The sequence below is a fragment of the Podarcis pityusensis genome (genome assembly GCF_964106645.2).
Source record: "Podarcis pityusensis genome assembly, chromosome: 2".
Lineage (NCBI taxonomy): Eukaryota > Metazoa > Chordata > Lepidosauria > Squamata > Lacertidae > Podarcis > Podarcis pityusensis.
In genome coordinates this window covers 24,399,370-24,422,281 of record NC_138029.1, presented here as the reverse complement: position 1 = coordinate 24,422,281, position 22,912 = coordinate 24,399,370, and the positions used below count along the sequence as shown (strand labels likewise).

General features: G+C 45.2%; 1 protein-coding gene across 3 annotated transcripts in view; it reads right to left on the bottom strand.

Annotated features, from left to right (window-relative positions):
* Positions 1 to 22,912, bottom strand: part of AXIN2 (axin 2) — a 48,790-nt gene that overhangs the window by 6,420 nt on the left and 19,458 nt on the right. For all 3 annotated transcript variants that reach the window (XM_080994480.1, XM_080994482.1, XM_080994481.1), the window contains exons 4-10: positions 17,864 to 17,966; positions 12,903 to 13,043; positions 11,955 to 12,463; positions 11,520 to 11,711; positions 10,968 to 11,198; positions 10,057 to 10,152; positions 6,672 to 6,839 (exon numbers count right to left, since the gene is read on the bottom strand). In XM_080994480.1, the coding sequence (XP_080850606.1) occupies positions 6,672 to 6,839; positions 10,057 to 10,152; positions 10,968 to 11,198; positions 11,520 to 11,711; positions 11,955 to 12,463; positions 12,903 to 13,043; positions 17,864 to 17,966 (1,440 nt within the window). The remainder of the gene's footprint in view (positions 1 to 6,671; positions 6,840 to 10,056; positions 10,153 to 10,967; positions 11,199 to 11,519; positions 11,712 to 11,954; positions 12,464 to 12,902; positions 13,044 to 17,863; positions 17,967 to 22,912) is intronic.

The window sequence follows — 22,912 nt, the reverse complement described above, 5'->3', positions numbered from 1 at the left end:
TTATCTCCTCCTTTCCAAGAGGATAAACAGCTGTAGCAATAACTTCCCCCTTGATCTTAAAACTCTGGCAGCGTTGACAAAATTCTTTGTTTGAACGCCACATTTTTATTTTCTTGAAAGAAAGAGAAAAGGGGGGGGGGGGAGCTCCACACGCTGACCTTTTCCATAACTACAACCTTATTTCTCACAGAAAAGTGCAAAAGGGGGGGAGAGGGGTTTGGTGAGGGAGTATGCAAACTAATATCTCCCCCCCACACACAACCTCTTAAAACACATCAGGAGGTCCTTATTTGCTTGTGGGGGGGGGGAGACTCTCTCCATTGAAACACTTTTTGAAAAAATGTGGCAAGGTTTGCTTTCTTTCTCTCCCCCTCTTCTGCTGTATGTCTCTCCCTCCCCCTCCCCCCCCCCCCCGCTTTTTCTACATCTGGCACCCATACAGTCTACAAGGCTTGGAGTTACTGCTCTTTTTCTGAACTACTGCCATGTTACCCAACACTACGCAGAGTGAATAAAAGAGAGGGGGGCAGGCTGTGTGTTTGTAAGTGTAAGGGCATGCCTCTGATATTGTGTGTGTGTGTGTGTGTGTTGGGAGAGAGAGAGAAACTCCAAAACTATTAAAACTATTAAATCGCCTCCTAATATTTCCCCTAAAAACAAATCAACAAAGGCACATACCCACCCCTGAGTTCACACCGCCTCAGCTGAAGAGTACCCCAGCAAAAACCCGAGGTACCTACATTGTTGCAGACTGACTCGTTCAATAAAGAATTCTGAGTGTCAACCATTTATGCATGCCTTTGTGTGTTAAAAATGAAAGGCACAGGCTTCAAAGACATGCTTATTAAGTGTGCCTTGGAACAAAATCAATGCCAGATGTGACCAGAGCAACCAAGCCAATCCTTCCCCTCAGCAATGCCTGCAACTCTGGGCAGTATATAAGGCCCTGTTCCTTGAAGGTCACCTGCAGCTTCGCTCTTCGTCCCCCTCTCCTCCCCCCACCCCCAAATAATAACAACCAAAGCTTGGATCAAAATGATTCCCTGAGGGAGCAACACATTCAGATAATTAGTTTCACCTTGGGTCTGTACAAGATTCCCCCCTCAAAAATATGAGAATATGAGAATATGAGATGGGAATCTTGTACAGTATATCTATCATCTATCTATCTATCTATCTATCTATCTATCTATCTATCATCTATCTCCCCACTGGTCTTTGGCCTCAGCTCCTTTTGTACACATTGCGTACAAAAGTCAAAGAAATAAAACCCCCAAAGTTATCTGTCACTTTAAAATGCTCTAACCACAGTTACAGCGCGATCCTATAGCAGGGGTCGGCAACCTAAGGCCCATGGGCCACAAGCGGCCCACGGGGGTCATTTAACCAGCCCACGAGCCGCCCCCGAACCAAGCCACTGACTTGCTTCCATGGTGCCGGAAATCGCATCTGTGCATGCACAGATGTTGGAAATCGCAGGCGCACGCATGTGATCCGGACCACGAAGGGATCTCCGCTGGAGTGAACCGACCCAGGTGAGGTAAACCTTGCTGACCCCTGTCCTATAGGAATGGTAACAACCTCAGCTAAGCAACATCAGTTTCATTCTAGGAGTTTTTCAGAGGTTATCAGAATGATCCGGTCCTGATTTTCCCATCACTGACTTCTATAAAATACACAGTAAGCAAATCCAAGGCAAATTCAAGGCCCCTGGCTTTGTGTCTACTTAAGAGATCTAAAAAATTCTGGAAATTTTGAAGTCATTGGAGGAGGGAGGGTTTTGTCAGGAAAGAAGGGAAATTTGGGGATAAATGGGGGGAATGAACTACTTTGCATATCAAAAGTCACTTTGTAACTTTATGCATTATGTATATCGGTCTACCATATAATTATTGTATCTGCTATATTAAAAGTTACAGTTCATCCAGACAATAATTAACAATTGAATTTATTAAGGTGTTTTGGGGTCTGTCCCCCCCCAAGCAGTGCGAACTGAACGGCAACGAAATTTTGTCGCTCTCTACTTTCTCCCACTTCCAGTCCTTTTGAGGCCTGTGAAAGAGGACAGAGACAGATGTATTCCAACTACTCCAGCAAGAGGAAGGCCATAATCAAAAGAGGCATCAGAACCTTCTTCCTTCTCTTGTGACAATGGCAGTGCCTTCCAAGAGGCAGAGATGCATCTTGCTCTTGTATGTGAGAGTTGCACTCGCAGTTGACAGATGAAGACTTAATACTTAATAATTGTAATGATGGGATACTGTAAATAGTCTTACATAAAGTTTTTCCTGTTGCACACTTTTAGAAATAATTTGGGAGGGGGAGTAAATAGATGAACACCTTGTCTTAAACATTTTGTTTGTCATTGTAAAAGAAAGTGTTTCATGATGCCCATTTTTTAAAAAAAAAATTTAATTGAAGGAAAATGAGGAAAAACATTTTAAATTTTAAATAGAAGTTTAAATAGAATTTTTCATTCCCCGGCCCTGGGACTTTTGCATCTCCACTATATGTTTTCAGACCCATGTCTCCACTCCATTCATAGCAGTGTATGCCACAGAGACATGGTGTGCAAACAGAAACCTAGGTTTCCCTTAGAGTGTGGTCCTGAATTTTTTTCTGATTGGGATGGGATGGGGAACAGATTTGAACAGTGTTAGAAACTGGGATAGACAAGCTAGGAGCCAAATGGCTCCTAGGACCTGAGTTGTGGGTGCCAAAACAGAATGTCTAGTTGCCCCAGGGGGTCGGCAACATTGTTTTTTATCATTTTGATAAGCATGCGCTAATACGCAATTCAAATAAGTGACACATTGTAAATATAACCTTTTTAGCATAAATTATTAATACATTTTTAATTTTGTGTTTACAACAAAAAATATTGGTACCGTACTTCGGTTTTCAAAACACTCTACAGTGGTACCTCGGGTTACATACACTTCAGGTTACATACGCTTCAGGTTACAGACTCTGCTAACCCAGAAATAGTACCTTGGGTTAAGAACTTTGCTTCAGGATGAGAACAGAAATCGTGCTCCGGCAGCACAGCGGCAGCAGGAGGCCCCATTAGCTAAAGTGGTGCTTCAGGTTAAGAACAGTTTCAGGTTAAGAACGGACCTCCGGAACGAATTAAGTACTTAACCCAAGGTACTGCTGTACTCTTTATTGTTAAACTCCTTAACATACTGTCTATCCTTAACATACACTCCAAGTCTTCAAAGAGCATACATTTCAGTAATCCTTGAGTGTCATATGGCACTTAAGACTTTTTGAGGTGCTCGCAAATGGAGAATCTTTAGGCACAAAATGCGCCTGGCGCCCTGATAATTTCAAACCCTAGATTTGGAGGGGAGGGGGAAGCCCCGTTGTGCTAGCAGGAGCCCTTGAGGCGGCATCCACTAGCACACCAGGTTAGTTTAATCTGGGCCTATGTTTGCTATGTACAAGAGATGCAGGCCCTACAATGCTTTCCTCCATGCTCATCACGAAAACAAGGCAATTTACAAAAAGCTTACACTCAGTTTGGTGGTGGTGAGCGTAGATCCAAAACTGGCATCAGCGGACTGGACGTCACAGTGGAAAAGGGGCCTATGTTCATTGAGTTCTACAATCCAGTTTACATGAGAGCTCTGCTTGATCAGCTGAATGTACCATCTAAGCCAGGGTTAAGGTAAAGGTAAAGGGACCCCTGACCATTAGCTCCAGTCGTGACCGACTCTGGGGTTGCGGCGCTCATCTTGCTTTATTGGCTGAGGGAGCCGGCGTAAACTTCCAGGTCATGTGGCTAGCATGACTAAGCTGTTTCTGGAGAACCAGAGCAGCACATGGAAACGCTGTTTACCTTCCCGCCGGAGTGGTACCTATTTATCTACTTGCACTTTGATGTGCTTTCGAACTGCTAGGTTGGCAGGACCAGGGACCGAGCAATGGGAGCTCACCCTGTCACGGGGATTCGAACTGCCGACCTTCTGATTGGCAAGTCCTAGGCTCTGTGGTTTAACCAACAGTGCCACCTGCGTCCCATAGGCCAGGGGTAGTCAGCCTTTTTATAACTACTGCCCACTAATGCATCTTTCTTGATGGTAAAATTTCTTTACCGCCCACCAGTGCTCGATGGAAGGAGGATTCAGCTTGTGCAGTAGAACCCCCCTACCGCTCACCTAGAATCCTGAAAAGCCCACTAGTGGGTGGTAGGGACCAGGTTGACAACCCCTGATCTAGGCCATCATTCTGCTCTCACAGTAGCCAACCAGATGCCTGTAGGAAGCCCACAAGCAGGGCCTGAGTGAAGCAGCATTCTCCCCACCTGTGATTCCCAATGCTACCAGGAACCCAAAATGCACAACAACTTCTCCTTGGTGTGTTCAGCCACCACTTCATAGAACTGTAGAGTTGGAAGGGACCCTGAGGATCATCTGGTCCAATCCCCTGCCAATGCAGAAATATGCAGACTGTCCTTTACGGGGACCGAACCTGCAACCTTGGCATTATCAGCACCACGCTCAAACCAACTGAGCTATGCATGCACTTGCACAACAGCTGTCCATACAGGGAAATCTGTCATTTTCAGGCTGAGGAAGCAAGGAAGAAAAGCACTGGCAGCTCAAACCACATGGATACTGCCTGCCACATGCTGGTTGCCCCTTGGAGAGTTTTAGTTCGCATTCCCATCAGCAAACACACCACTTTGGTAGCATATGTGCTGCCCCGTAGGGATGGACTTTATATGCTGTAATTTCACACGTTTATATTCTGCTTTCCATCTGGTATGGGCACCAAATTCAAAGCGATTCAGAGTGATTTTAAAAAAAACAAAAACAACCCAGAGTGATAACCAACAAATGGCTATAGAAGCCAGATAAAAAACATCAGAGTAAAGCTACAATGTGCTAAAAACCTGGAGGAATAAAAAGAAAAAGGCAGGGCAAAAGGATAAAGACAGAGTTGGTTGCTAGGCAAGCCTCCCTAGAGCACACATTCCTCAGGCAGTAACAGCAAAAGGCCCTATCCTGGATTGCTTCCTGCCTCTCCTCTGATGTCAGATGGACAGCTTCCAATGAGGCCCTTAATACATAGGCAGGGCATGTCTTCATAACACAGAAAACACATCAAGGCTGGGGTGGCTCTCCAAATGCTGCTGGACTGCACCCCTATCACCCCTGACCATTGGGCATGCTGGCTGGGGCTGATGGTTGGTGGTGGTCCAACAATGTCTGGAGCAGAACAAGATCCTCTACCCCTGCTTTAAAGCAGTAAGTTTTCCAAAGGAACCAATGGCATGTTGTGAGCTTTTGACAAAAACTCAAGTGCACCAGGGCAACTGTGAGTGGAGAAGACACAGAGGATCAGGAGGTTAAGAGTAACAAAGGGTAGGGAGGAAGACAATAGCTATGGGGGTAATTATATGGTCCTGCGGTAGAATGAATCCACAGCTTCCAATGTGGGTTTTGAGCCCCTCCACTGGGGCTCATACATTTCCCACTGTCTCAGTCCTGCCAGCTACAGACATTCACACCTTGGCTAATGTGAGAAGTGGGTATAATGTGAGCAGTGGGTTTGCCTGACTAAGGGACATTTGGCAACACAAATTCCAAATGCACATAGAATCATACAATAGAACCGTAGAACTGGGAGGGATCCTAAGGGTCATCTAGTCCAATCCCTTGCAATGCAGGAATCTCAACTTAAGGCGTATCTCACTAAAGGCACATTCACACATTGGGTATTTACACAGGACGTGCCAACAGAGGAAATGTGAACTGCATGTCCAGTTGATCCTATGTACTGTCCAGGAGATGGATATGTCCCTTATGATCTGAAATCTTTACTCAATGCTACAATATTGATTTTGTAGCATCTAGTTTGCAGTACCTTCTGTGAAACCTACACCTCTCCTCACACAGTTTGTGCTTCAGCAAATAGTGTACCAAGTACAATAAATCAAAGTGGCGTATTTCTTTTCACAAATTAGGGTTTATCATTTGAGTCTGTTTCCATGGGCAAGCAGGACTTTGATTTAAGGCTTAGTTGCTTACATAGCCTTGTGCAAAACAAACCCCAGAATCACCTAACCAAAGGAAGAACACACTTCAGACACTATCACCTCCCTTGCAAATAGAGACACATAGCTGTGATCTCGTAGGAAGCACTTACATGCGCAATAAACATTACTACCCCTCAGCAGCTGATTACTCTGAAGCTGATTATTTACATATTGCAAACTGCAAAGGGGGAATAATTAGCTACAGAGCAATCGATTGCAGGGAAATCAAATTACTTGTTACAAACAAAACCAGAAGCACTTCTAAGGCAGCAGCAATAGCCAGGGAATGAACTCAGAATGAATGAATACCTATTACGCAAGACGGTGGCTCATCCGCTTGTGAAAGGAAACTGCGCTAGCAACATCGTTATATAGTCTATCCACCCGGTGAGGCCTAGTCTGGTTTCTGGAGCAACCAATCCACCTCTTAACTACTATTGGTTTGGTGGGTAAATACAAAGAGGACAGCAGAAACTCAGACAGACTAGTGAGCAAAGTTGCAGCCAACCATCAAAAGCCTTTCCTTGTGGGAGGATGCTTAGAAATATCTCTTTGGTTATTTTGGCGCACGGTCTCTGCAAACACAAGGGAAGAAGAAGAAGAAGAAAGAAACCACAAATATGCTTACCTATAATTTCCCTTCTTGCTCAGCTGCTCTTTAAAGTGCCCAAGTGTCAGGCTCTGGGCCTTTAACATCCTCCTATAGGGAATTTCCTCTCCACAGAAAAAATAAGTGACAACCAACTCACTAGGCTGGGAAGAGTGAGCAACAGGGAGTTTCTTTGGTTCTTTGTGACTGAAACATAAAAGAAGGGAGGAAAGAAACATACATTATTTAGAAAGCATTTATGCCATAGTCAGAGAGCACAACTTCATGAGGAGCATATGTAGTCAGCTAACCACCTATAGCAGCTGGGTGGTAAAATAAATGCATAAGCTTGATATCTGTTAGTACACCAAACTCTGAAAGTCTCCATGCCTGATAAACATTACCAATGGATGGTTAGAGGAATGGGGTTTGCATTTAAACACAGAACATTAAAGCCAAGGGGCAAGACCAGCAAACTTTGTGGAGTTTTGAACCCGGAAATGCACAAGCTTTAATTGCCAACCTGAAACCCATGTAAAAATCTCAAACTAGCCACTGAACATATTTTGTGGCCTAAAGATTTACAGTTGGGGTTGTAGAACCTGTGGCCAATAGTGGATGGCAGCGTGGGGGGCGGGCACTCGCCTAACCTGCTGTTGCCCATGTAGCCGTTGCATACAGGGATGGAGAGGGAGCAAGGTAGAAGTGAGGCTGGTGCAGTGCAAACGCACCAGTTGAACTAACTTGCTGCTCACACCAGTGCTTTTGCGCCTTGCCAGCCTCCCCCTCTCTGTTCCAATACGCAGGAACAACAGAGGCAACCAGGGGTCAGGTGAGTGCCATTGCCCCACCCCACCTTCTGATATTGCCTGTCATCCTCCATACGCCGATACCCATCTGCTCCAGCCATCATGGCCAATGGGCAGGGATGATGAGAAAAGCCATCATGGCCAATGGGCAGGGATGATGAGAAATGTGGTCCAGAAATATCCGGAGGTCCACAGGCGTCTCATCCCTGCTTTATAGATCCCTGCTCATCCCTTGAGTCAATTTGGTCCACAGGGCAACACGATGTCAGTCTCATTCCCACCTCTAATTTGTTGTTAATGTGTTGTATGAGCTTGGCCAAGTCAAGTCATTCCTTTATCAACCTAAAAGCAACAACAACCCTGCTGTCCATTTCCAAACACCAACAGAATAGGCCAAATGGGGGAAGTTGAGCGCTGGAGCTTTAGCCCTCCCCATGTATGCAATGGTTCAATTCAACTACATGGATGGAGTCTGACTGAGGTGCTTTCTAGTCACTTCTCAGCCAGGTTCACTTTGCCATAGACAACTAGAGTGTTTGTTCCTTTGGAGAGCTTAGCTGAATTACTGAACTCTCAGGACTGTGTAAGACTTCTTAGGAACTAAACTGTATACAGGTGAATTCTGAGAAAAGATAGCCCTTGAGGAAACTTTCCACTATGGTTCCCAGCACTCTGTAACCTTCTCAGAAGGAGTTGTTGTTGTTGTTGCTATTTAAATTTGGCAGTTGTTTTATCATGCCCAAGGCAACCCAGAGCAATTTACAACCAAACATGCAGGCAATAAGCCCCACATAGATACGTTAGAGCCAAAAAAAGAGAGAAAAATACATTAAAAACCTCTTGCCCACTTCTAAAAGGCCACAGATGGTTAAAAACCAAAGGCCTGGCTGTAGAGGAAATTTTTTTGCCTGGCACCTAAAGATATGCAATGGTGCCCTTTGGACCTCTTAGGAAGGGCACACAACAAGAAGGGTCCAGGATTATGAGCGCAGGATCTGGGCCAAAACATATGGGGAAAGGTGGTCCTTGAGGTATTGTGGATGAAGAATTAAACTCAGTCAGAACCAACTAAGAAACTGCAGTGTTATTCTCCATGGATTGATGAATGTCTTAATATAAATTGATGGAGAACATCTTCTGAAACTAGTTGCCTGTAAAGCTTCTATATTTTTCCATGCTGAATTTCTGGACTTTCTTTCAGCAGTGGTTAGATTTTTAAGCCTTCATTTATGTGTTTTGAACTGCATTTTACCATTTTGTTGCATTTTATCACTGATCTCCTTGTTTTTAATGCAACAGACTAACAAGGTTATCCCTCTGGAAATCAACTTGATTTCCAAGCCTCTACAACCATGTGTAATACAATCTTGTCTACACACACACACACACACACACACACACAAAAGAGCCTTTTTGGTGGTGGCTCCACATCTGTGGAATGACCTCCCAGCTTTATATTGTTTTAGACAGCAGATAAGAACTCACTCTTTTTGTCAAGCTTTTAGAGGTGGAATGGTTAAGCCATTTTTATGATGCTGTCAATTAAGTTATACATGGGCATTTTTAAAATCTTTTTGCTTATTATTTTTTATATTGCCTTATATTTTGTAAGTTGCCCTGTAACTGTGTGTGTGTGTGTGTGTGTGTGTGTGAGAGAGAGAGAGAGAGAGAGAGAGAGAGAGAGAGAGAGAGATTATAGTAATCTCTTACTAAATAAATAAAATAAATCCAAAGCTTCACATGAGCAGAGGTTTCCAATTCACTTCCATGTCAAGGCAAACACCATACTTTCTTCTGCACTGATGTGACTTAGAAAGCTGCTCATTATGTGTACCAACACATGCATATTAAAAACTGCTGTGTCCAGGTAAGAGATCTGCCTGTTGCACCAGATTCTGTGGTGCAGTTACAGTCAAACAGATTTTTGGAGCCATGTTGTTGGGGAGCCAATGGCAGGAGCAGCAGATAGCTAAGGTCTCCTCACACCTTGGGACTCCCAAGGAAGATCGACCCTCTTAGGGAATAACAAACAACTCAGTTACTCAGCAGAATAGCAACGGCGCTTTGAATGCCATGCAGGCAACTTCTGAGGCAACATTGACTTGGCATGTCAAAAGGTCACAAAGTGTTACTCCACAGTAATTTACTCTTCCTAATTTGTTCCAAGTCTTTGTAGAGTGGCTTCAGGAAGAGAAAAAAAGCTACTCGCACAGACAGCTGGTGGACTTAAGGTCAACCAATTAAAAATGAAAGGCTACAGTCAGGTGGCTTAGCCTGGACTTCAAACATTGCTCATTGCTTAAGATGAAGAGCGTAAGAAAGAAAACTTTAATTATTTAGACTGTAGCAGATTTCTTGTTAAAAAGAACTATCCTGTAATTAGACTAATCCAATCTTTGTCCACTTTACAGGAATGCAAGCTTTTAAAAAAATAAAAAAATCAGAAGACAAGATTTGAAAAAAATATGTTTTGTTCTGTTTTCACCCCCCTCAAAAGAGGAAAGACCAAGCACGGAAAGATTACATTTTCAAAGCACCACCCCACTGATAAAACACAAGTTTTGAAAGGTAATGAATGATATCCAAAGCTAGATGTTGCATATGGCAACACTCACTCTTCTGCCGCTACGCTTGCATTGCAGAAAGGACTGTTTCCTCCTGGTACAGAAGTCAAGTGGTTGCGATCCCTGGGCTGACTCGAAGCTGAACATCTAAAGGTTGAAAAGTGGGGAGGGGGAGCAGAGAAAGGGAAGAATGATTAAGGATGTCAAAATCCCACCAGTATATCTAATATCCAGGGCAGACAGTTAAGACTATGCCTGAGTTTTCCAGCGAAAGACAGCAAGGCTCTTTGGCCAAGTAACCGAATTCACTTCCACAAGACGTTTAAGAAAAACAAACAAGGGCAGAGTTCAATATTCTAATTGTTTATGATAAGAACGGGAGATTATAATTTCTAAGGCAATGTTCCGTTTAATGGCTGGGCCTTGTGTGGTTTTGCACCACCAGACCTTCACATCACCTGCAGTGCCATAAGCTTCCACTAGGATGAAGACAGCCAAACTAAAATGGCATTAACTTGCAAGGGGATTTACAAATCAAGCTATTGTGGGGGGGGTTTTACAGCTGTTAAGAAGTTTTGTTTCTTCTCCATCTTAAAAAGGGTTGTGTGAAGCTCAAACTGGACTGGAAAGAGCCTTCCTAATGACAAAAGCGTTAAGGTCGGGGAGGGGGCAAAGAGGTGGCTGCTGTGCTTCGGCCCCAAGTCACCCCTCCAAGAGGGCTAAATGAACCGCATGAATTAGCATCACATCCTTCCCATCTTTCATTCTCAGGACTGACCACCAGACACGAGCCTGCAAGAACATAGCCTGGTTTTGCTTTATTTTCTTGCCACAAACCATCAGCTAGCTGATAAGGATGTGAAAACATTCAATTTTTGAAGATAATGTTCACACATTCAAGACCTTTTGCACCTATGCTGCAGTAAAGAGGCACCCCAGCACCCAACCTGTAGGAAGGTTACCGTTGTTTCTGTGGCTTGGACACTTCCGCTAGCCTGCGGCAAGCTTCCTCCAGCTGGGCCAGAGTGTTAGGCGGCGTCAGCGGGGGCATGGCGGGATCCTGGACGAAAGGGTGGGCGGGCTGGGCGCCACGCGGGTGGCTGCTGCTCCCCCAGAGGTGGTGACGGGCCGGGCGCTCGCCAGGCACGCCTCTGGTGGACTCTGAATTGTAGGCCTTCTTTGTGCTTTGTGTGCTGCAGAGAAAAAGACAGGGGAGAGGGAAGGAACAAGGTTATAAAAGCTGGAAAATATGAGTTTAATAGCAGCTTCTGTTCTGTGCACTCACTCTCCCAAAAAAAGAAAGAAAGAAAAGAAAAAGTCTGTCATAACATGAAAAGGGGCTCTTGCCAAAAACATGACATTTTTGTGGTTTTTCTGGTTCCGCAGAACAGCTTTCATATTAAACCGGAGGAGCAAAAGAGCTCCATTTGTTTTTAGTGATTGTAAAAATAGACAGCTGTGTAATAGATAAATATTTACCGGGAGCAAGAGTGTTGCAGACAGCTTATATTTACCTATGGGGTTTGTGCTTAGATTGTCTTTCACTCTCCAGCATCCACTGCCAGACATTCTGAGAGCGGTCCGCCTCCCCTCCAGGTAGCTGGATTCCTGGTGGTATGGAGAGCCCTCCTCCTTCCCCGCCTGGCAGAATGATGCCATCTGGTAGCTTACAGTTCCTTTTGGGTAGTGTCCCGGTTCGGCTGAGGCTTCAGTGAGAAAGAAAAGAGAAGAGCACTTAAGATTGCTGCTTGTTTGCCGTTCTGCTAGCTTATGCCAGAAACACACAGCACCACGGCTCTCCTCCTCTTCCCCGTAATCCCCAGCTCTTTGCGATTTCATAAACTACCAACAGCTACCCATTGTTTACAGAGCACGGCGTGAGTCACAGCACTATAGCCAAGTTTCTGACACCTGCCCTTCCCCATGCTCAACCACCAGAGGAAACTTACCCAAACGGCTCTAGCTGAGCCATAGGGAGGTCCACCCCCTTGGAGTGCCCCTTGCACTTGGAGTAACAATAATAGTCACTGCCCCCGGCGGCACATAAACACTGGACTCGCTGGGCAGCTTCCGCTTCTATCTGCTCTTTCGTCTTGGGAATGGTGTGGTGGTGGATGTAGTGGTGGTGAACGTGGTTGGTGGTCTGCTTCGTGATAAATCCTTTGCCGATGAGGGCGCAGGCTGTGGGGATCGAGGCTGTGCCCGGCGCAAGGAGCAACTTGCCCCCAGGGAGGCGGTCCGGAGAGCGTGCGCGAGGGCTGTGCCGGCCCATGCCAGGAGACTGGCACCCCGGGGTCTTCAGCACTCGGGAGAGGTGGTCGTCTAGGATTGCCTGAGGGTCGTCCTCGTAGCTGCCGGAGGGCAAGAGGGCAAGGGGGTGTGGCGGGTGCTGATTGGCCCCAACCTCTCGGCCAGGCTGTGCACCCGCAGGTGCGTCGGATCCCTCCTTCTCTTCATCCTTCAAGGGCAAAACACGAAGGGCAATCAATCAATCCATCCATCCATCCATCCATCCATCCATCCATCTGCAAAGCTGAACAAGGGCGGTTGAGAAACTGCTCCAGACATTATGCATTTCTGCATTAACAGCCTGAAGAGGAGATAACAGACCTACAAGGGGGGGGGGGCGGTCAGCTTCCGTTATTGCCTTTTAAATACCAAGAGGCACGCAGAGAAAACGGGAAGAGGGAATCATTCGCATTTTCAGGTTTTAAAGACAGGAGAATCGACAGCTTGCCCCGAAGTAGGAACGAAGAAGCCCTGTGGTCTTGCCATCTCTTAACATCCCGCTTCGAACCCCCGCCTCTGCTACCCCCTCCTTCCCTTCCTCCCTCCTCCTAGCCAAGGGAGGCTGCCACCCAGCAGGCGTCCGCCCCTGAAAGGGTTAATCCACCTACCTCTGTGATTTGCTGCAGCCTCTCTTCCAAGCAGTCCATGGTCTCTTGCTCCCGCTTGAGCTTCTCCAGCCGAGAGATGAGCTCGGCTGCAAAGGTGGCCGGTTCCACGGGGGTCATTTCCTTAGGAAGGCGGTGGGTTCGCTACACAGAGCGGGGACAAAAACAGCGAGCCATGTTTAGCAGGCGGCGGAAGCCGAGGCAGCTCAGCCCATGCAGCATTCCTGGCCCCGTTCAGCTGGTTGCGTCTCCATGTTTGGATGAAAAGGAGTCCGCAACCAGGCATGGTCTGCTCTGGATTTTTATGAGCCGTTGCCGCGGCCTCATGGAGTGACATTCTCCCCAATAGCGCTTGCCTTCGGCAGGAGCAGTTGGTCGCACTCCGAGGAACCCTGCTTGTTCTCTCTGTAGTACAACCAGCCCATCAGTAACTACTCTGAAGTAGAAAATCTTCAAAGACTGTTGTCAAACATCAAATGAAAAACTCCGAGGTGGGAGGGAGAGACTTTAACTCAAGGAATAAAAGTGGAGTATAAACAGAAAGGAGTTGGAAATTAAAAAAAAATATAATAAGATGTTTGGGGGGGGGAAGGGAAGGGAACTGAGGGGGGGAGAAAAAGAGAAGTCAAACGGTTGCAGATCAGAGAAGTGCTGGTAATTTATTTCCTGGCTACACACTGGGCACCTTTGAGGTAGTGTTGTCTCAACAGTGTCCTAGATCTCCCTCTCTTTCTCTTTTTCTCTCTCACTCCCCCCCCTCTCCCTGCCCTCCATCTCTTTGTACAGAAAATGAAGGAAGCTGCTGCAGGCAAGCAGTGCTACACTGCTGAGCGTGGCTGCCTCAAGCAGATCTATCAAGGGAAAAGGGAACATCTCCAAATCAAGTGTAGAATATAAAAAAGCAGGCGAGAGAATCTCTGCCAAAAGAAGCTAGGAAAGACCCCCACCCACCCACAATCGCTGCTGTCATCTCCCCACAAGTACTCCCCTCCGTTTTTTTTGCCTTTACCCTTAAATTCTGCAGGCACACACACACACAAACACACATTTTATTTTATTTTTATGTTTTAAAGCAGAAAGCCGAACTGCCAGCTCTTTCACATACTACCCATGAGATGAGGTGGGGCCTCTCTCTCTCTCTCTCTCTCTCCTGCAACCACTTAGCTTCAGAAATGATGTGAGGGTAGAAAAAGGCCACTCTGCTGGAAATTGTCACTCTTACACAAGCTGGCTCTATTCAGTTCCCTGATCAAAGCACTGCCTTACAGAGAAAGTCGATTTGCACGCCCCAGGACAAAATAATCTAATTTACAAGCGGAGGCTATAGAACTTTCTTTATGGAAGGGATAGGGAAATATAATAAATAAATAAAGAGAGAGCGCGCACATACACACAAAACAGCTCCGTACACCTCAAATTATCAATCTGCCTACCTATCTATCTACTAATGTTTTCTCTACTACATAAGGAGTGGGATTTGGTTACACAAATCATGAGACAAGATAGGTTAGCACTTGTCTGGGTAAATAGTTTTGCAGAGAAATGCCTCGCTAGAAGAATCACACCAGCATCTCCCTCAAATCTTCTGTACTTTAAAGGAGAGGGCAAGCCAACCTTCCAAAATATATAGAACCAGATTAGCTGCTTTCCTTGAAAACCAAGAGGCAGGAAAAACACTGGTTTTTTTATTTATTTTTAATTTTTGAAGGCACATATTTGGTACAAATATCCTCTTTCCTTTGCAGAAGCTGGGATGTCTATTTCCTGCCAAGAAGTTGTAAGTGGTGGTAGAAATCCTGGCTCTGCTCAAACAAATAGCAGAACTCCCAGTGACTTCAATGAACACAGGATTTCTCCTGGTGCGTTTCTCTCTCTTTGACGTCCTGGAGCAGACCAGAAAATGCAAAGCATGATCCTTTTTTTTTAGAAAAAAAGAAAGAAAGGGGGGGGGGGGAAGCAGCTGTGGAAGTTAGGGGAGAGATTTAAGAAGCGTCTCCCCCCCCCCATTTTCCTCCTAGCCATCCATTCATGTGGCTTAAAATGGGTAGGAGGGCGGACACTTCATATCAGTTCTTCAGAGCTAATCAACATGGTGCAAACATACCAGAAGGCAAGTCCATATTCATTGTCCTCAAAAAAGAGGCAGTGATTGGGAGGAGGAAGAGGAGGGGGTTCTACCCAGAATTCCTCTTTCCAATGGTGGCTGGGCACATGGAGCCCAGTGTGAAAAGAGAACACAGCGGGGAGGGGGGGGGAAGTATGTCAGATTGGAAAAGGAGTCATACAGGAAAATAGAAACAAGAAAGAACATACAGAGAAGTCTTGCAGGATCATATCAAACATCCGTCAAGTCTCCAATTTCCAATGGGGTAAAAGATATGTGACAACATAAGAAGACTGCAAAAGCAGGACCTGAGTGCAAAACCACCCTCCTCACTTGGGATTCAGAAGCCTACTGTTTGGCAGGTGCTTCTATAACAGTGGTACTTCGGACACTATGGGACTTCAGCTCCCATCATTTCTGCCTGGATTTAGGGTGGTGCGGGTGGTCCCCCTCCCCCCGCAGGATGCAGAGATGGGGGACACAAGAAATCATCATCATCATCATCATCCTATACTTATAGGGGTATCTACTCAATACTTGTGAAAATAAGGAATATTTAGGGGGGTGCCCAATTTTGTCCTCTCTCAGCAGAGACATCACCTTGCCAACAAAGGTCCGTATAGTTAAAGCTATGGTTCTCCCAGTAGTAATGTATGGAAGTGAGAGCTGGACCATAAAGAAGGCTGATCGCCAAAGAATTGATGCTTCTGAATTATGGTGCTGGAGGAGACTCTTGAGAGTCCCATGGAGTGCAAGAAGATCAAACCTATCCATTCTTGAGGAAATCAGCCCCGAGTGCTCACTGGAAGGAAGAGATCCTGAAGCTGAGGCTCCAATACTTTGGCCACCTCATGAGAAGAGTAGACTCCCTGGTAAAGACCCTGATGTTGGGAAAGATTGAGGGCATAAGGAGAAGGGGACGACAGAGGACAAGATGGTTGGACAGTGTTCTCGAAGCTACCAGCATGAGTTTGACCAAACTGCCGGAGGCAGTGGAAGACAGGAGTGCCTGGCGTGCTCTGGTCCATGGGGTCACAAAGAGTTGGACTCGACTAAACGACTAAACAACAACAGGGTGTCTTATTACCAAAGTCCACTCCTGGCCCCAGGCTTGCCCATACCTAGTCTAGAAGCTCACAGGGCGGAGTAGGAAGGAAACAGCCAGGTAACCTTTTGACCTCCCCACTGCCCTTAGCATATGGTACTCAGAGTGCCAGGGATATGGGTTTTTCGTAGCCAGCAAAAAGGAAACATTGAGGGAAAAGACGCAGGCGGAAAACTTTCAGGTTTAAACCTAGAAAGAATTTATCGTGCACCAGAATGAAACTCTGGAAGTACATTTTTAGGAAGCTTGTTTAGATATGTTTAGATAACTGCTGGTGTAAGGCACCTGGTATCTTGTTTAGCTATACAAGGAAGGAAGGGATGCTTGGATCTGTCTTCCACCATCTTGTACATTCCTTCCTCTTCTTTTATTCTAGGCTGATGCAACTTTGCATTCTAACCAAGCCAAACCAAACACCACCCAACAGATCAGCATTCCATCTCTCTCCTATACTGAAGCAAACAACTAGGAATGGCTCAAAAAGGCATCAAGGCTAAATTCATCTAGAGATTGCATAGCCTTATCAAAGTGCCATGACTGGACAAAGAGGCTCAGATATGAACAGAGATTGGCTTCAATCCCTACTGCCGCCGCCACACTATGAAGGAAGCTTAATGACCTGGCCTATCTTGCCTCTGAGAGGTTTTTATGTCCATAGAACACAAAGAGCAAAAAGGCTGGAGAGGAAACATAGCCCCCATGAAAGAGGATGTGTGTTGCACGCAGAAGAACCTCCATCTCAAGTGTAAAAAGAAAAACAGTAAGTATCAGATAGTCGGGTGATAAGAAAGGCTGTTGGCCTGAAACCCTGGAGAGCTGCTGCCAATCAGAGTAGACAAAACTAGGCTGGATGGACAAACAGGGCCGTTTCCTATGTCCCCCTCTGCTGGTTGGAAGAAGTGTGGAACTCCATCGCTACTGCCTCCAGTGAAGAGGAGTCCAGTTGCCCCAGGTAAGCACCATTCATAGGATGTGGGCAGTGAGCCTGCGGTGCCATTTCTAGGAAACACAAATCCCTGTGTTGCAAAATGTGAAAATCTATAAAAATGCAAATGCAAGTCGCTGGCTAATAACTGTTCGTAAATATATAATCGGCATGATGTCATTCAAAGTATATAAATAAGCCACTTCAAAACTATCTATCTATCTATCTATCTATCTATCTATCTATCTATCTAATACAACACATCTCGCAAAATATACAAGTAACTGCAAGTTGTTATATGTATCAGAGTCAAACAAAGATTCAAACAACCAATGAATAGCGAGAAACGCCAAACCGTCTCTCAAAGGAAGACGTCTCACAAAAGTCTGGAAAGGACAGTGCATCCGGAATAGTTCAACTGTTTTGGAATAAAGTCTTTATCAGCGAATAATTATCAATGAAATATACATACTAGTGAAGATCATACTAGTGGGTATCACTGGATAATGTAGCTGTTGATGAAGGGATCTTTGTTTGACTCTGATACATATAACAAGTTGCAGTTACTTGTATATTTTGTGAGATGTGTTGTATTTTGTATATATATAGAGAGAGAGAGAGAGAGTTTTGAAGTGGCTTATTCGTATATTTTGAATGACATCATGCTGATTATATATTTACTAACAGTTATTTAGCCAGTGTGTTGCGTTTGCATTTTGGTAGACTGCCATTTCTAGGGGCTTCTCTCTTCCCAGTTTTGCTTAGCACACTTTTAGGGCAAGTAAGTCTTGATGGGTTCTCTCTATGCCTGAACAAACTCAAGTACTTACTGGAAAGTGAGGTAGAGAAACTTGACCGTTGGCCTTGACGCTCCGATGTATTTCCCGCTGGAGTTGCTTTTTGCTCCCGAGTCTGTATGGAGGGATCCCATCACTAGAAGTAAAGGAATAAAAATTGTTAATTTCCAAACAAGGTACTCAGCTAAGATGCAATGAAACAAACATGGAAGCATCTCTCGCTGCCCAACAACAACAAAAAGGGTGCTCAGTGGCGTAGCGTGGGGGGTGCAGGGGGGGCCGGCCGCACCGGGCGCAACATCTGGGGGTTAGGGTTAGGGGGCGCAAATCCACGGGTTAGGGGGCGCAAATTACTTGCCTTGCCCCGGGTGCTGACAACCCACGCTACGCCACTGAGGGTGCTTAAATAGGACTGGCTCAAACTCCAGCCCTGAAACTCCACCTCCTTCACTCATTTAAGAAAAGAGAATTTGACAGCCCTACTTCAGAGATTCTCATAGGTGGTTGTAGAACAGAGAGGCAGGTTGATGGGCTGAGTATTTGACCAATCTGCTGTCTTTTGCCCACAGGCCTACAGAAACCTGGAGCTGGGCCTTCAAATAACTAGTCATGTGTTGCAGTCAAAACGGTTTCTTCCTCTTCCACAGTCAAACTTCGCTGAAAAATATTTATTCTTTTGTTTACTTTAAGAGTTTATATATACTGCTCATCAACTGAATAATATTTGAGTGGTTCATAGAATATTATGTTTTTATATATGTTGGAAGTCGCCTAATAACAACAACAATTCTTTTATTCTGCCTTTCCTCTTGAAGGACCCTAGACTGGCTAACAATACATCGTGCAGATAAAATCAGAATGGTGGCATGATATTTCTTCATTCCAGTACAAACAGATACATATTAAAACGTTAGAAACCACGGACAAATTACATCCTCCATAACCAGCAATGTATATTATTCTGAGCTTAGAATTAGTAGCCAGCAAATGCCAGAATAAACAGGAAGGCCTGCATCAAAAGTTCATCACGGTTGGCATCTACCTCATTTTAGAGAAGAGGAAGTTCCTGAAACCAAGTGCCAACACAGAAAAGGCCCTCCGTTGGGTTGTCACACCCTGTGCCTCAACTAGAAGTAGCTCCACCAGAAAAGCCTGCTCCAATGATCTTAGCAAATGAGCAGGTCTATACAAAAAGCAAGTGTTTCTTCAGAAATCCGGGCCCCAAGTTGCATAGAGCTTATGCCTAAAGAAATCTCTATGTGCAAAAACAAAAACAACCCTGCAGGGCAAAATGACAAGATGTTCCACTTCCTAACTTCTGCAATCTGGTTACTACGCCTCCCCCTCTTCACAATTTCTTTACTGAGTTTGCTCGTTTCGGTGCCTGTATATGCATGTAAATTAGGATACAAATAGGAATAAAAAGGCATACTGCAAACTGGAATATGGTTTTGCCTGCCAGCATACCCCATCTAACTGAGGCCTTGTACATATGGCACACTGAAAACAGGAAGAACAGCTGCTGTTTGGCAAAGTGGTATCCCTACTCCTTTTGTAGTATGGAAAGCAGGAATTGTGGAAATTTCCAATGGTGGGATCTGTAAGTCCCAATGTGGGCTGAACCTGTGAATGTGAACAGCCTGTGTTTGCCCCCTCTGTGTTTGTGTGCGTACGTGTAACTTAGGATGAAGACATGCAACATTTCAGAGTAGGGCCACTCTGTCAGTTCCTCACTGCATTGAGCCTGAATGAATGTTTCTGCTCCAGGATCAATCTCAGGCTTATGGTTTGGTGTAGTTCTGCAGATCTGAAGCACAAGCTGGCTATGCCTGGTCTGACAGGCTGGCTCTTCATGAAGACTGCAACATGCCACTTGGCACACTCAATGAGAGATAGATGACTAAGCCAGCATACTCTTCCTAGACAGGCCCACCTGGCACTTCAGTTGCAAAGCTAGGCTTGCTCCATGTCTGAGGGACATCCTTGGAAGCTCTCTTTTCACCCACTGCATGCCTTCACTGTGACCTTCATGGCTCTAGCCCAGCGATGGGGAACCAGTGGCCTTCCAGATGTTGTTAGACTCCATCAGCTTCAGACAGCTGGCCAATAGTCAGGGTTGATGGGAGGGAGACTCCTTCAACATCATCTAGAGAGCCACTAGTCTCCCCATCTTTGCTCTGTCATTTAAGAAGGAAAGCCTGTATAATATACAGGTGTCTTTAAACACTTGTGTGCGCACCTAGGAACCCTGATGCATCAGGGAACCCAGACAAACACACACACAACTTTTTAAAATGTGCGCATATTAGCCAAATTTTGTGTTTTCTGCTGTGATAGGGGTATCGCCTGCTTTTGTGCACCAGGGAACTGTTAGGCTAAATCCAAAGGATGAGCCACAGCTGCGTTTCTCTATAATCTTTATTGTAGAGCCTATTATTCCAAAAGTCCTTGAGACTACATACTACATGAGTGTTAGTATAAATGAGAGCTGTCATACGTAAATTAGGGCTGCCGTCCAGAATGCCATTTGGGCGAATTTTTTTGAAAATCGGTTAAAATGTCTGGGAAAATGCATATGGGAACTGTTGATTTGGGGGGGGGGGCGAATTTCCTAAGGAATAGCTTAAAAACTTCATTTTGGGGGGGATTTCACTTCTTGAAATATGGCAACCCTAGATAGGTGCTTTCTTTAAGGGTGTTCCAACACACAAACATTTTTAAGCTCAGTCAATAGAGCATGAGATTCTTAATCTCAGGATAGTGGGTTTGAGCTCCACATTGGGCAAAAGATTCCTCCGTTGCAGAGGGTTGGACTAGATGACCCTCATAGTCCCTTCCAACTCTGTAATTCTATGACTCTATGAATAGTATGTCCTGCTGAACACAATTACACTTCAAGAAAAAAACAGTGCACTGGTTGCCAGCCCAATTTTTGTTGTTGTTGGACTTGAGCTCCCATCAGTCCCCACCTAGCAAGGTCAATAGCTAAGGATGATGGGACTCGTAGCCTAGGATCATCTAGAGAGCCATAGGTTCTCCATTCCCCAGCAAAGCTTTCCATGCATGTCCAGTCACATTTCAATGCACTTTCCATGTGCGCTAGGCTGGGCCATTCGTATATTGACAACTGCACACGAGCAATGGATGTCCTGGACACCCAAACCACAAAATGAGCCAACGCATGCCAAAACTGCAGAAAACACAACCAGGGATACATGGAACGCAGACAAGGGCTTTCCAGATGGCACACATATTACACAGATCAGGCCTAATATTTGCGGAAAGATCTGTTTTGTCTGACAAGGAGAAAGAACATGCAGACTTGCTGTGAAGGCATCCTTTATTTACTACAGAGCTTCAGAAAAAAGCATTTGCCAGAATTTGCACTGGCCCTGCAGAACAACACCAGCTCCAAACAATCAGGATGCTCAGTTTCCCAAATATTTAACAGCCCCTGCATCACCCCACAGTCCATTGCGGGGAATCAATAAATAAATATTTCTAGACAGGGATGTGATCTACCTCTCCAAATTTTACTTGTAGATAGTAATAACTGATCAGTCACTAGGGGTTTCTTCTAGATAGCTTTATCTAGGCTGACTAGATAGTTCAAGCAATTTGTTTCTTCTACTCAGCCTTAACAGTCATCAATGGACAATTTCAAATTTGCATTCATTTAAATAATTCTGGCACCCCTGCTCCCCGGAAAAGGCAACAACCTTTTCACGTACACTGAGCATTTGCTCCCAACAGATGTGTAAATATGAATGGCTCTGTGGACGAATACTGGACATTGTACCAAACAGCTATAAAGCAAATACATGCTGGGTTGTATGAAAGCTGCATAGTCCATCCAAATCAGCAATTGTGGGTTTGCTGGGTGAAAGAAAAAAACCAACCCCCAAGTCATTGCTCATTCGCCCACTTCCACATGGGCATGAGGTTTGTTCACCAAATTATTGTGGGCTGTGGAGCTTTTAAATGTGGCATTTCATTTGGAACTCTCAAAATTCTTTCTGAAGATTCACATCTGGTGAAAATAGTTTCATTGAGAGAGTGGACATCCGTTGCTTTTGGCCTCCCCAAAAGCAAAAAGCAAAAAAAAAATCTGAATAAAGTAATTCCATGGGGCTACTTCTTGAGCGACTGGAATCTTCAGCTGGTGTGGAATGAAACAACCTGCTTCCTGACTGGGTGGGCAGGTGCTCATGGAACATTACAATTCCAACATTTGCATTGGCTACATGTTGTTTTCTGGAAGCAATTTAAGTGTCAGCTTTAATCTATAGAGGCCAGCATTCTTGAAGAGTCCAAAAGAGGCTGCTTCCACACATAAGAAGTTCCAACTACAGTCTTACACGACTGCCAGAAAGCACCCCCTTAGCAGTGTCATCTGGACAGCAAAGGTGTGGAGACTTGCCATGGCCAGCAGCTAAACATCTTTCTAAAGCATTATGCATTGTTTGCGTTCAATCTTGGCTGGTGTTCCCTGTGGACAGTGGAGCATTTTTAACATTTGTGCAATTTCATCTGCCTCCACCTTCCAAGAAATGGAGGAAACAAAGATGGCACCCAAATAGTTTGTGCTAACCATAGTTGGGAGCTTCCAAATGGAAGACAGGCAAACCACAGTTTACAGTTACTTGTCTGCTTCCCCACCTGCTCAGCCCTCGGCTTTCTCACTCCCATTTCCACGCAGTAGAAGCCTCTTGAGCGGCACAACAGTGCCCAAATCTGCAGTTTGCCAAACAAGCTGTAACCTTAGATAGTGGACACAATTGGATTGCCACCCTCTTGGCACAGCACTTTGTGAACAGGCAATGGCATCATTTTGAAATTCCTCCATGGCTTTCTCCACGGACGTTGATGAAGCTGTAGAGCAGGTGGTGGAAAGTCTCCACCCCAATTAGGCTCCACAAGGCCATTTCCCCCAAACTATGAGCAACAGCCCCACACCAGATGCCATATCAGGTATGGACACAGCAACCAAGAGGGGCTAGCAGACACCAGGATATGGCTGTGCTGCAGAAGTCCTGGTGGAGAAATCACTTTGCGGTGCCTCAAGGGGAGTGATTCAAACAT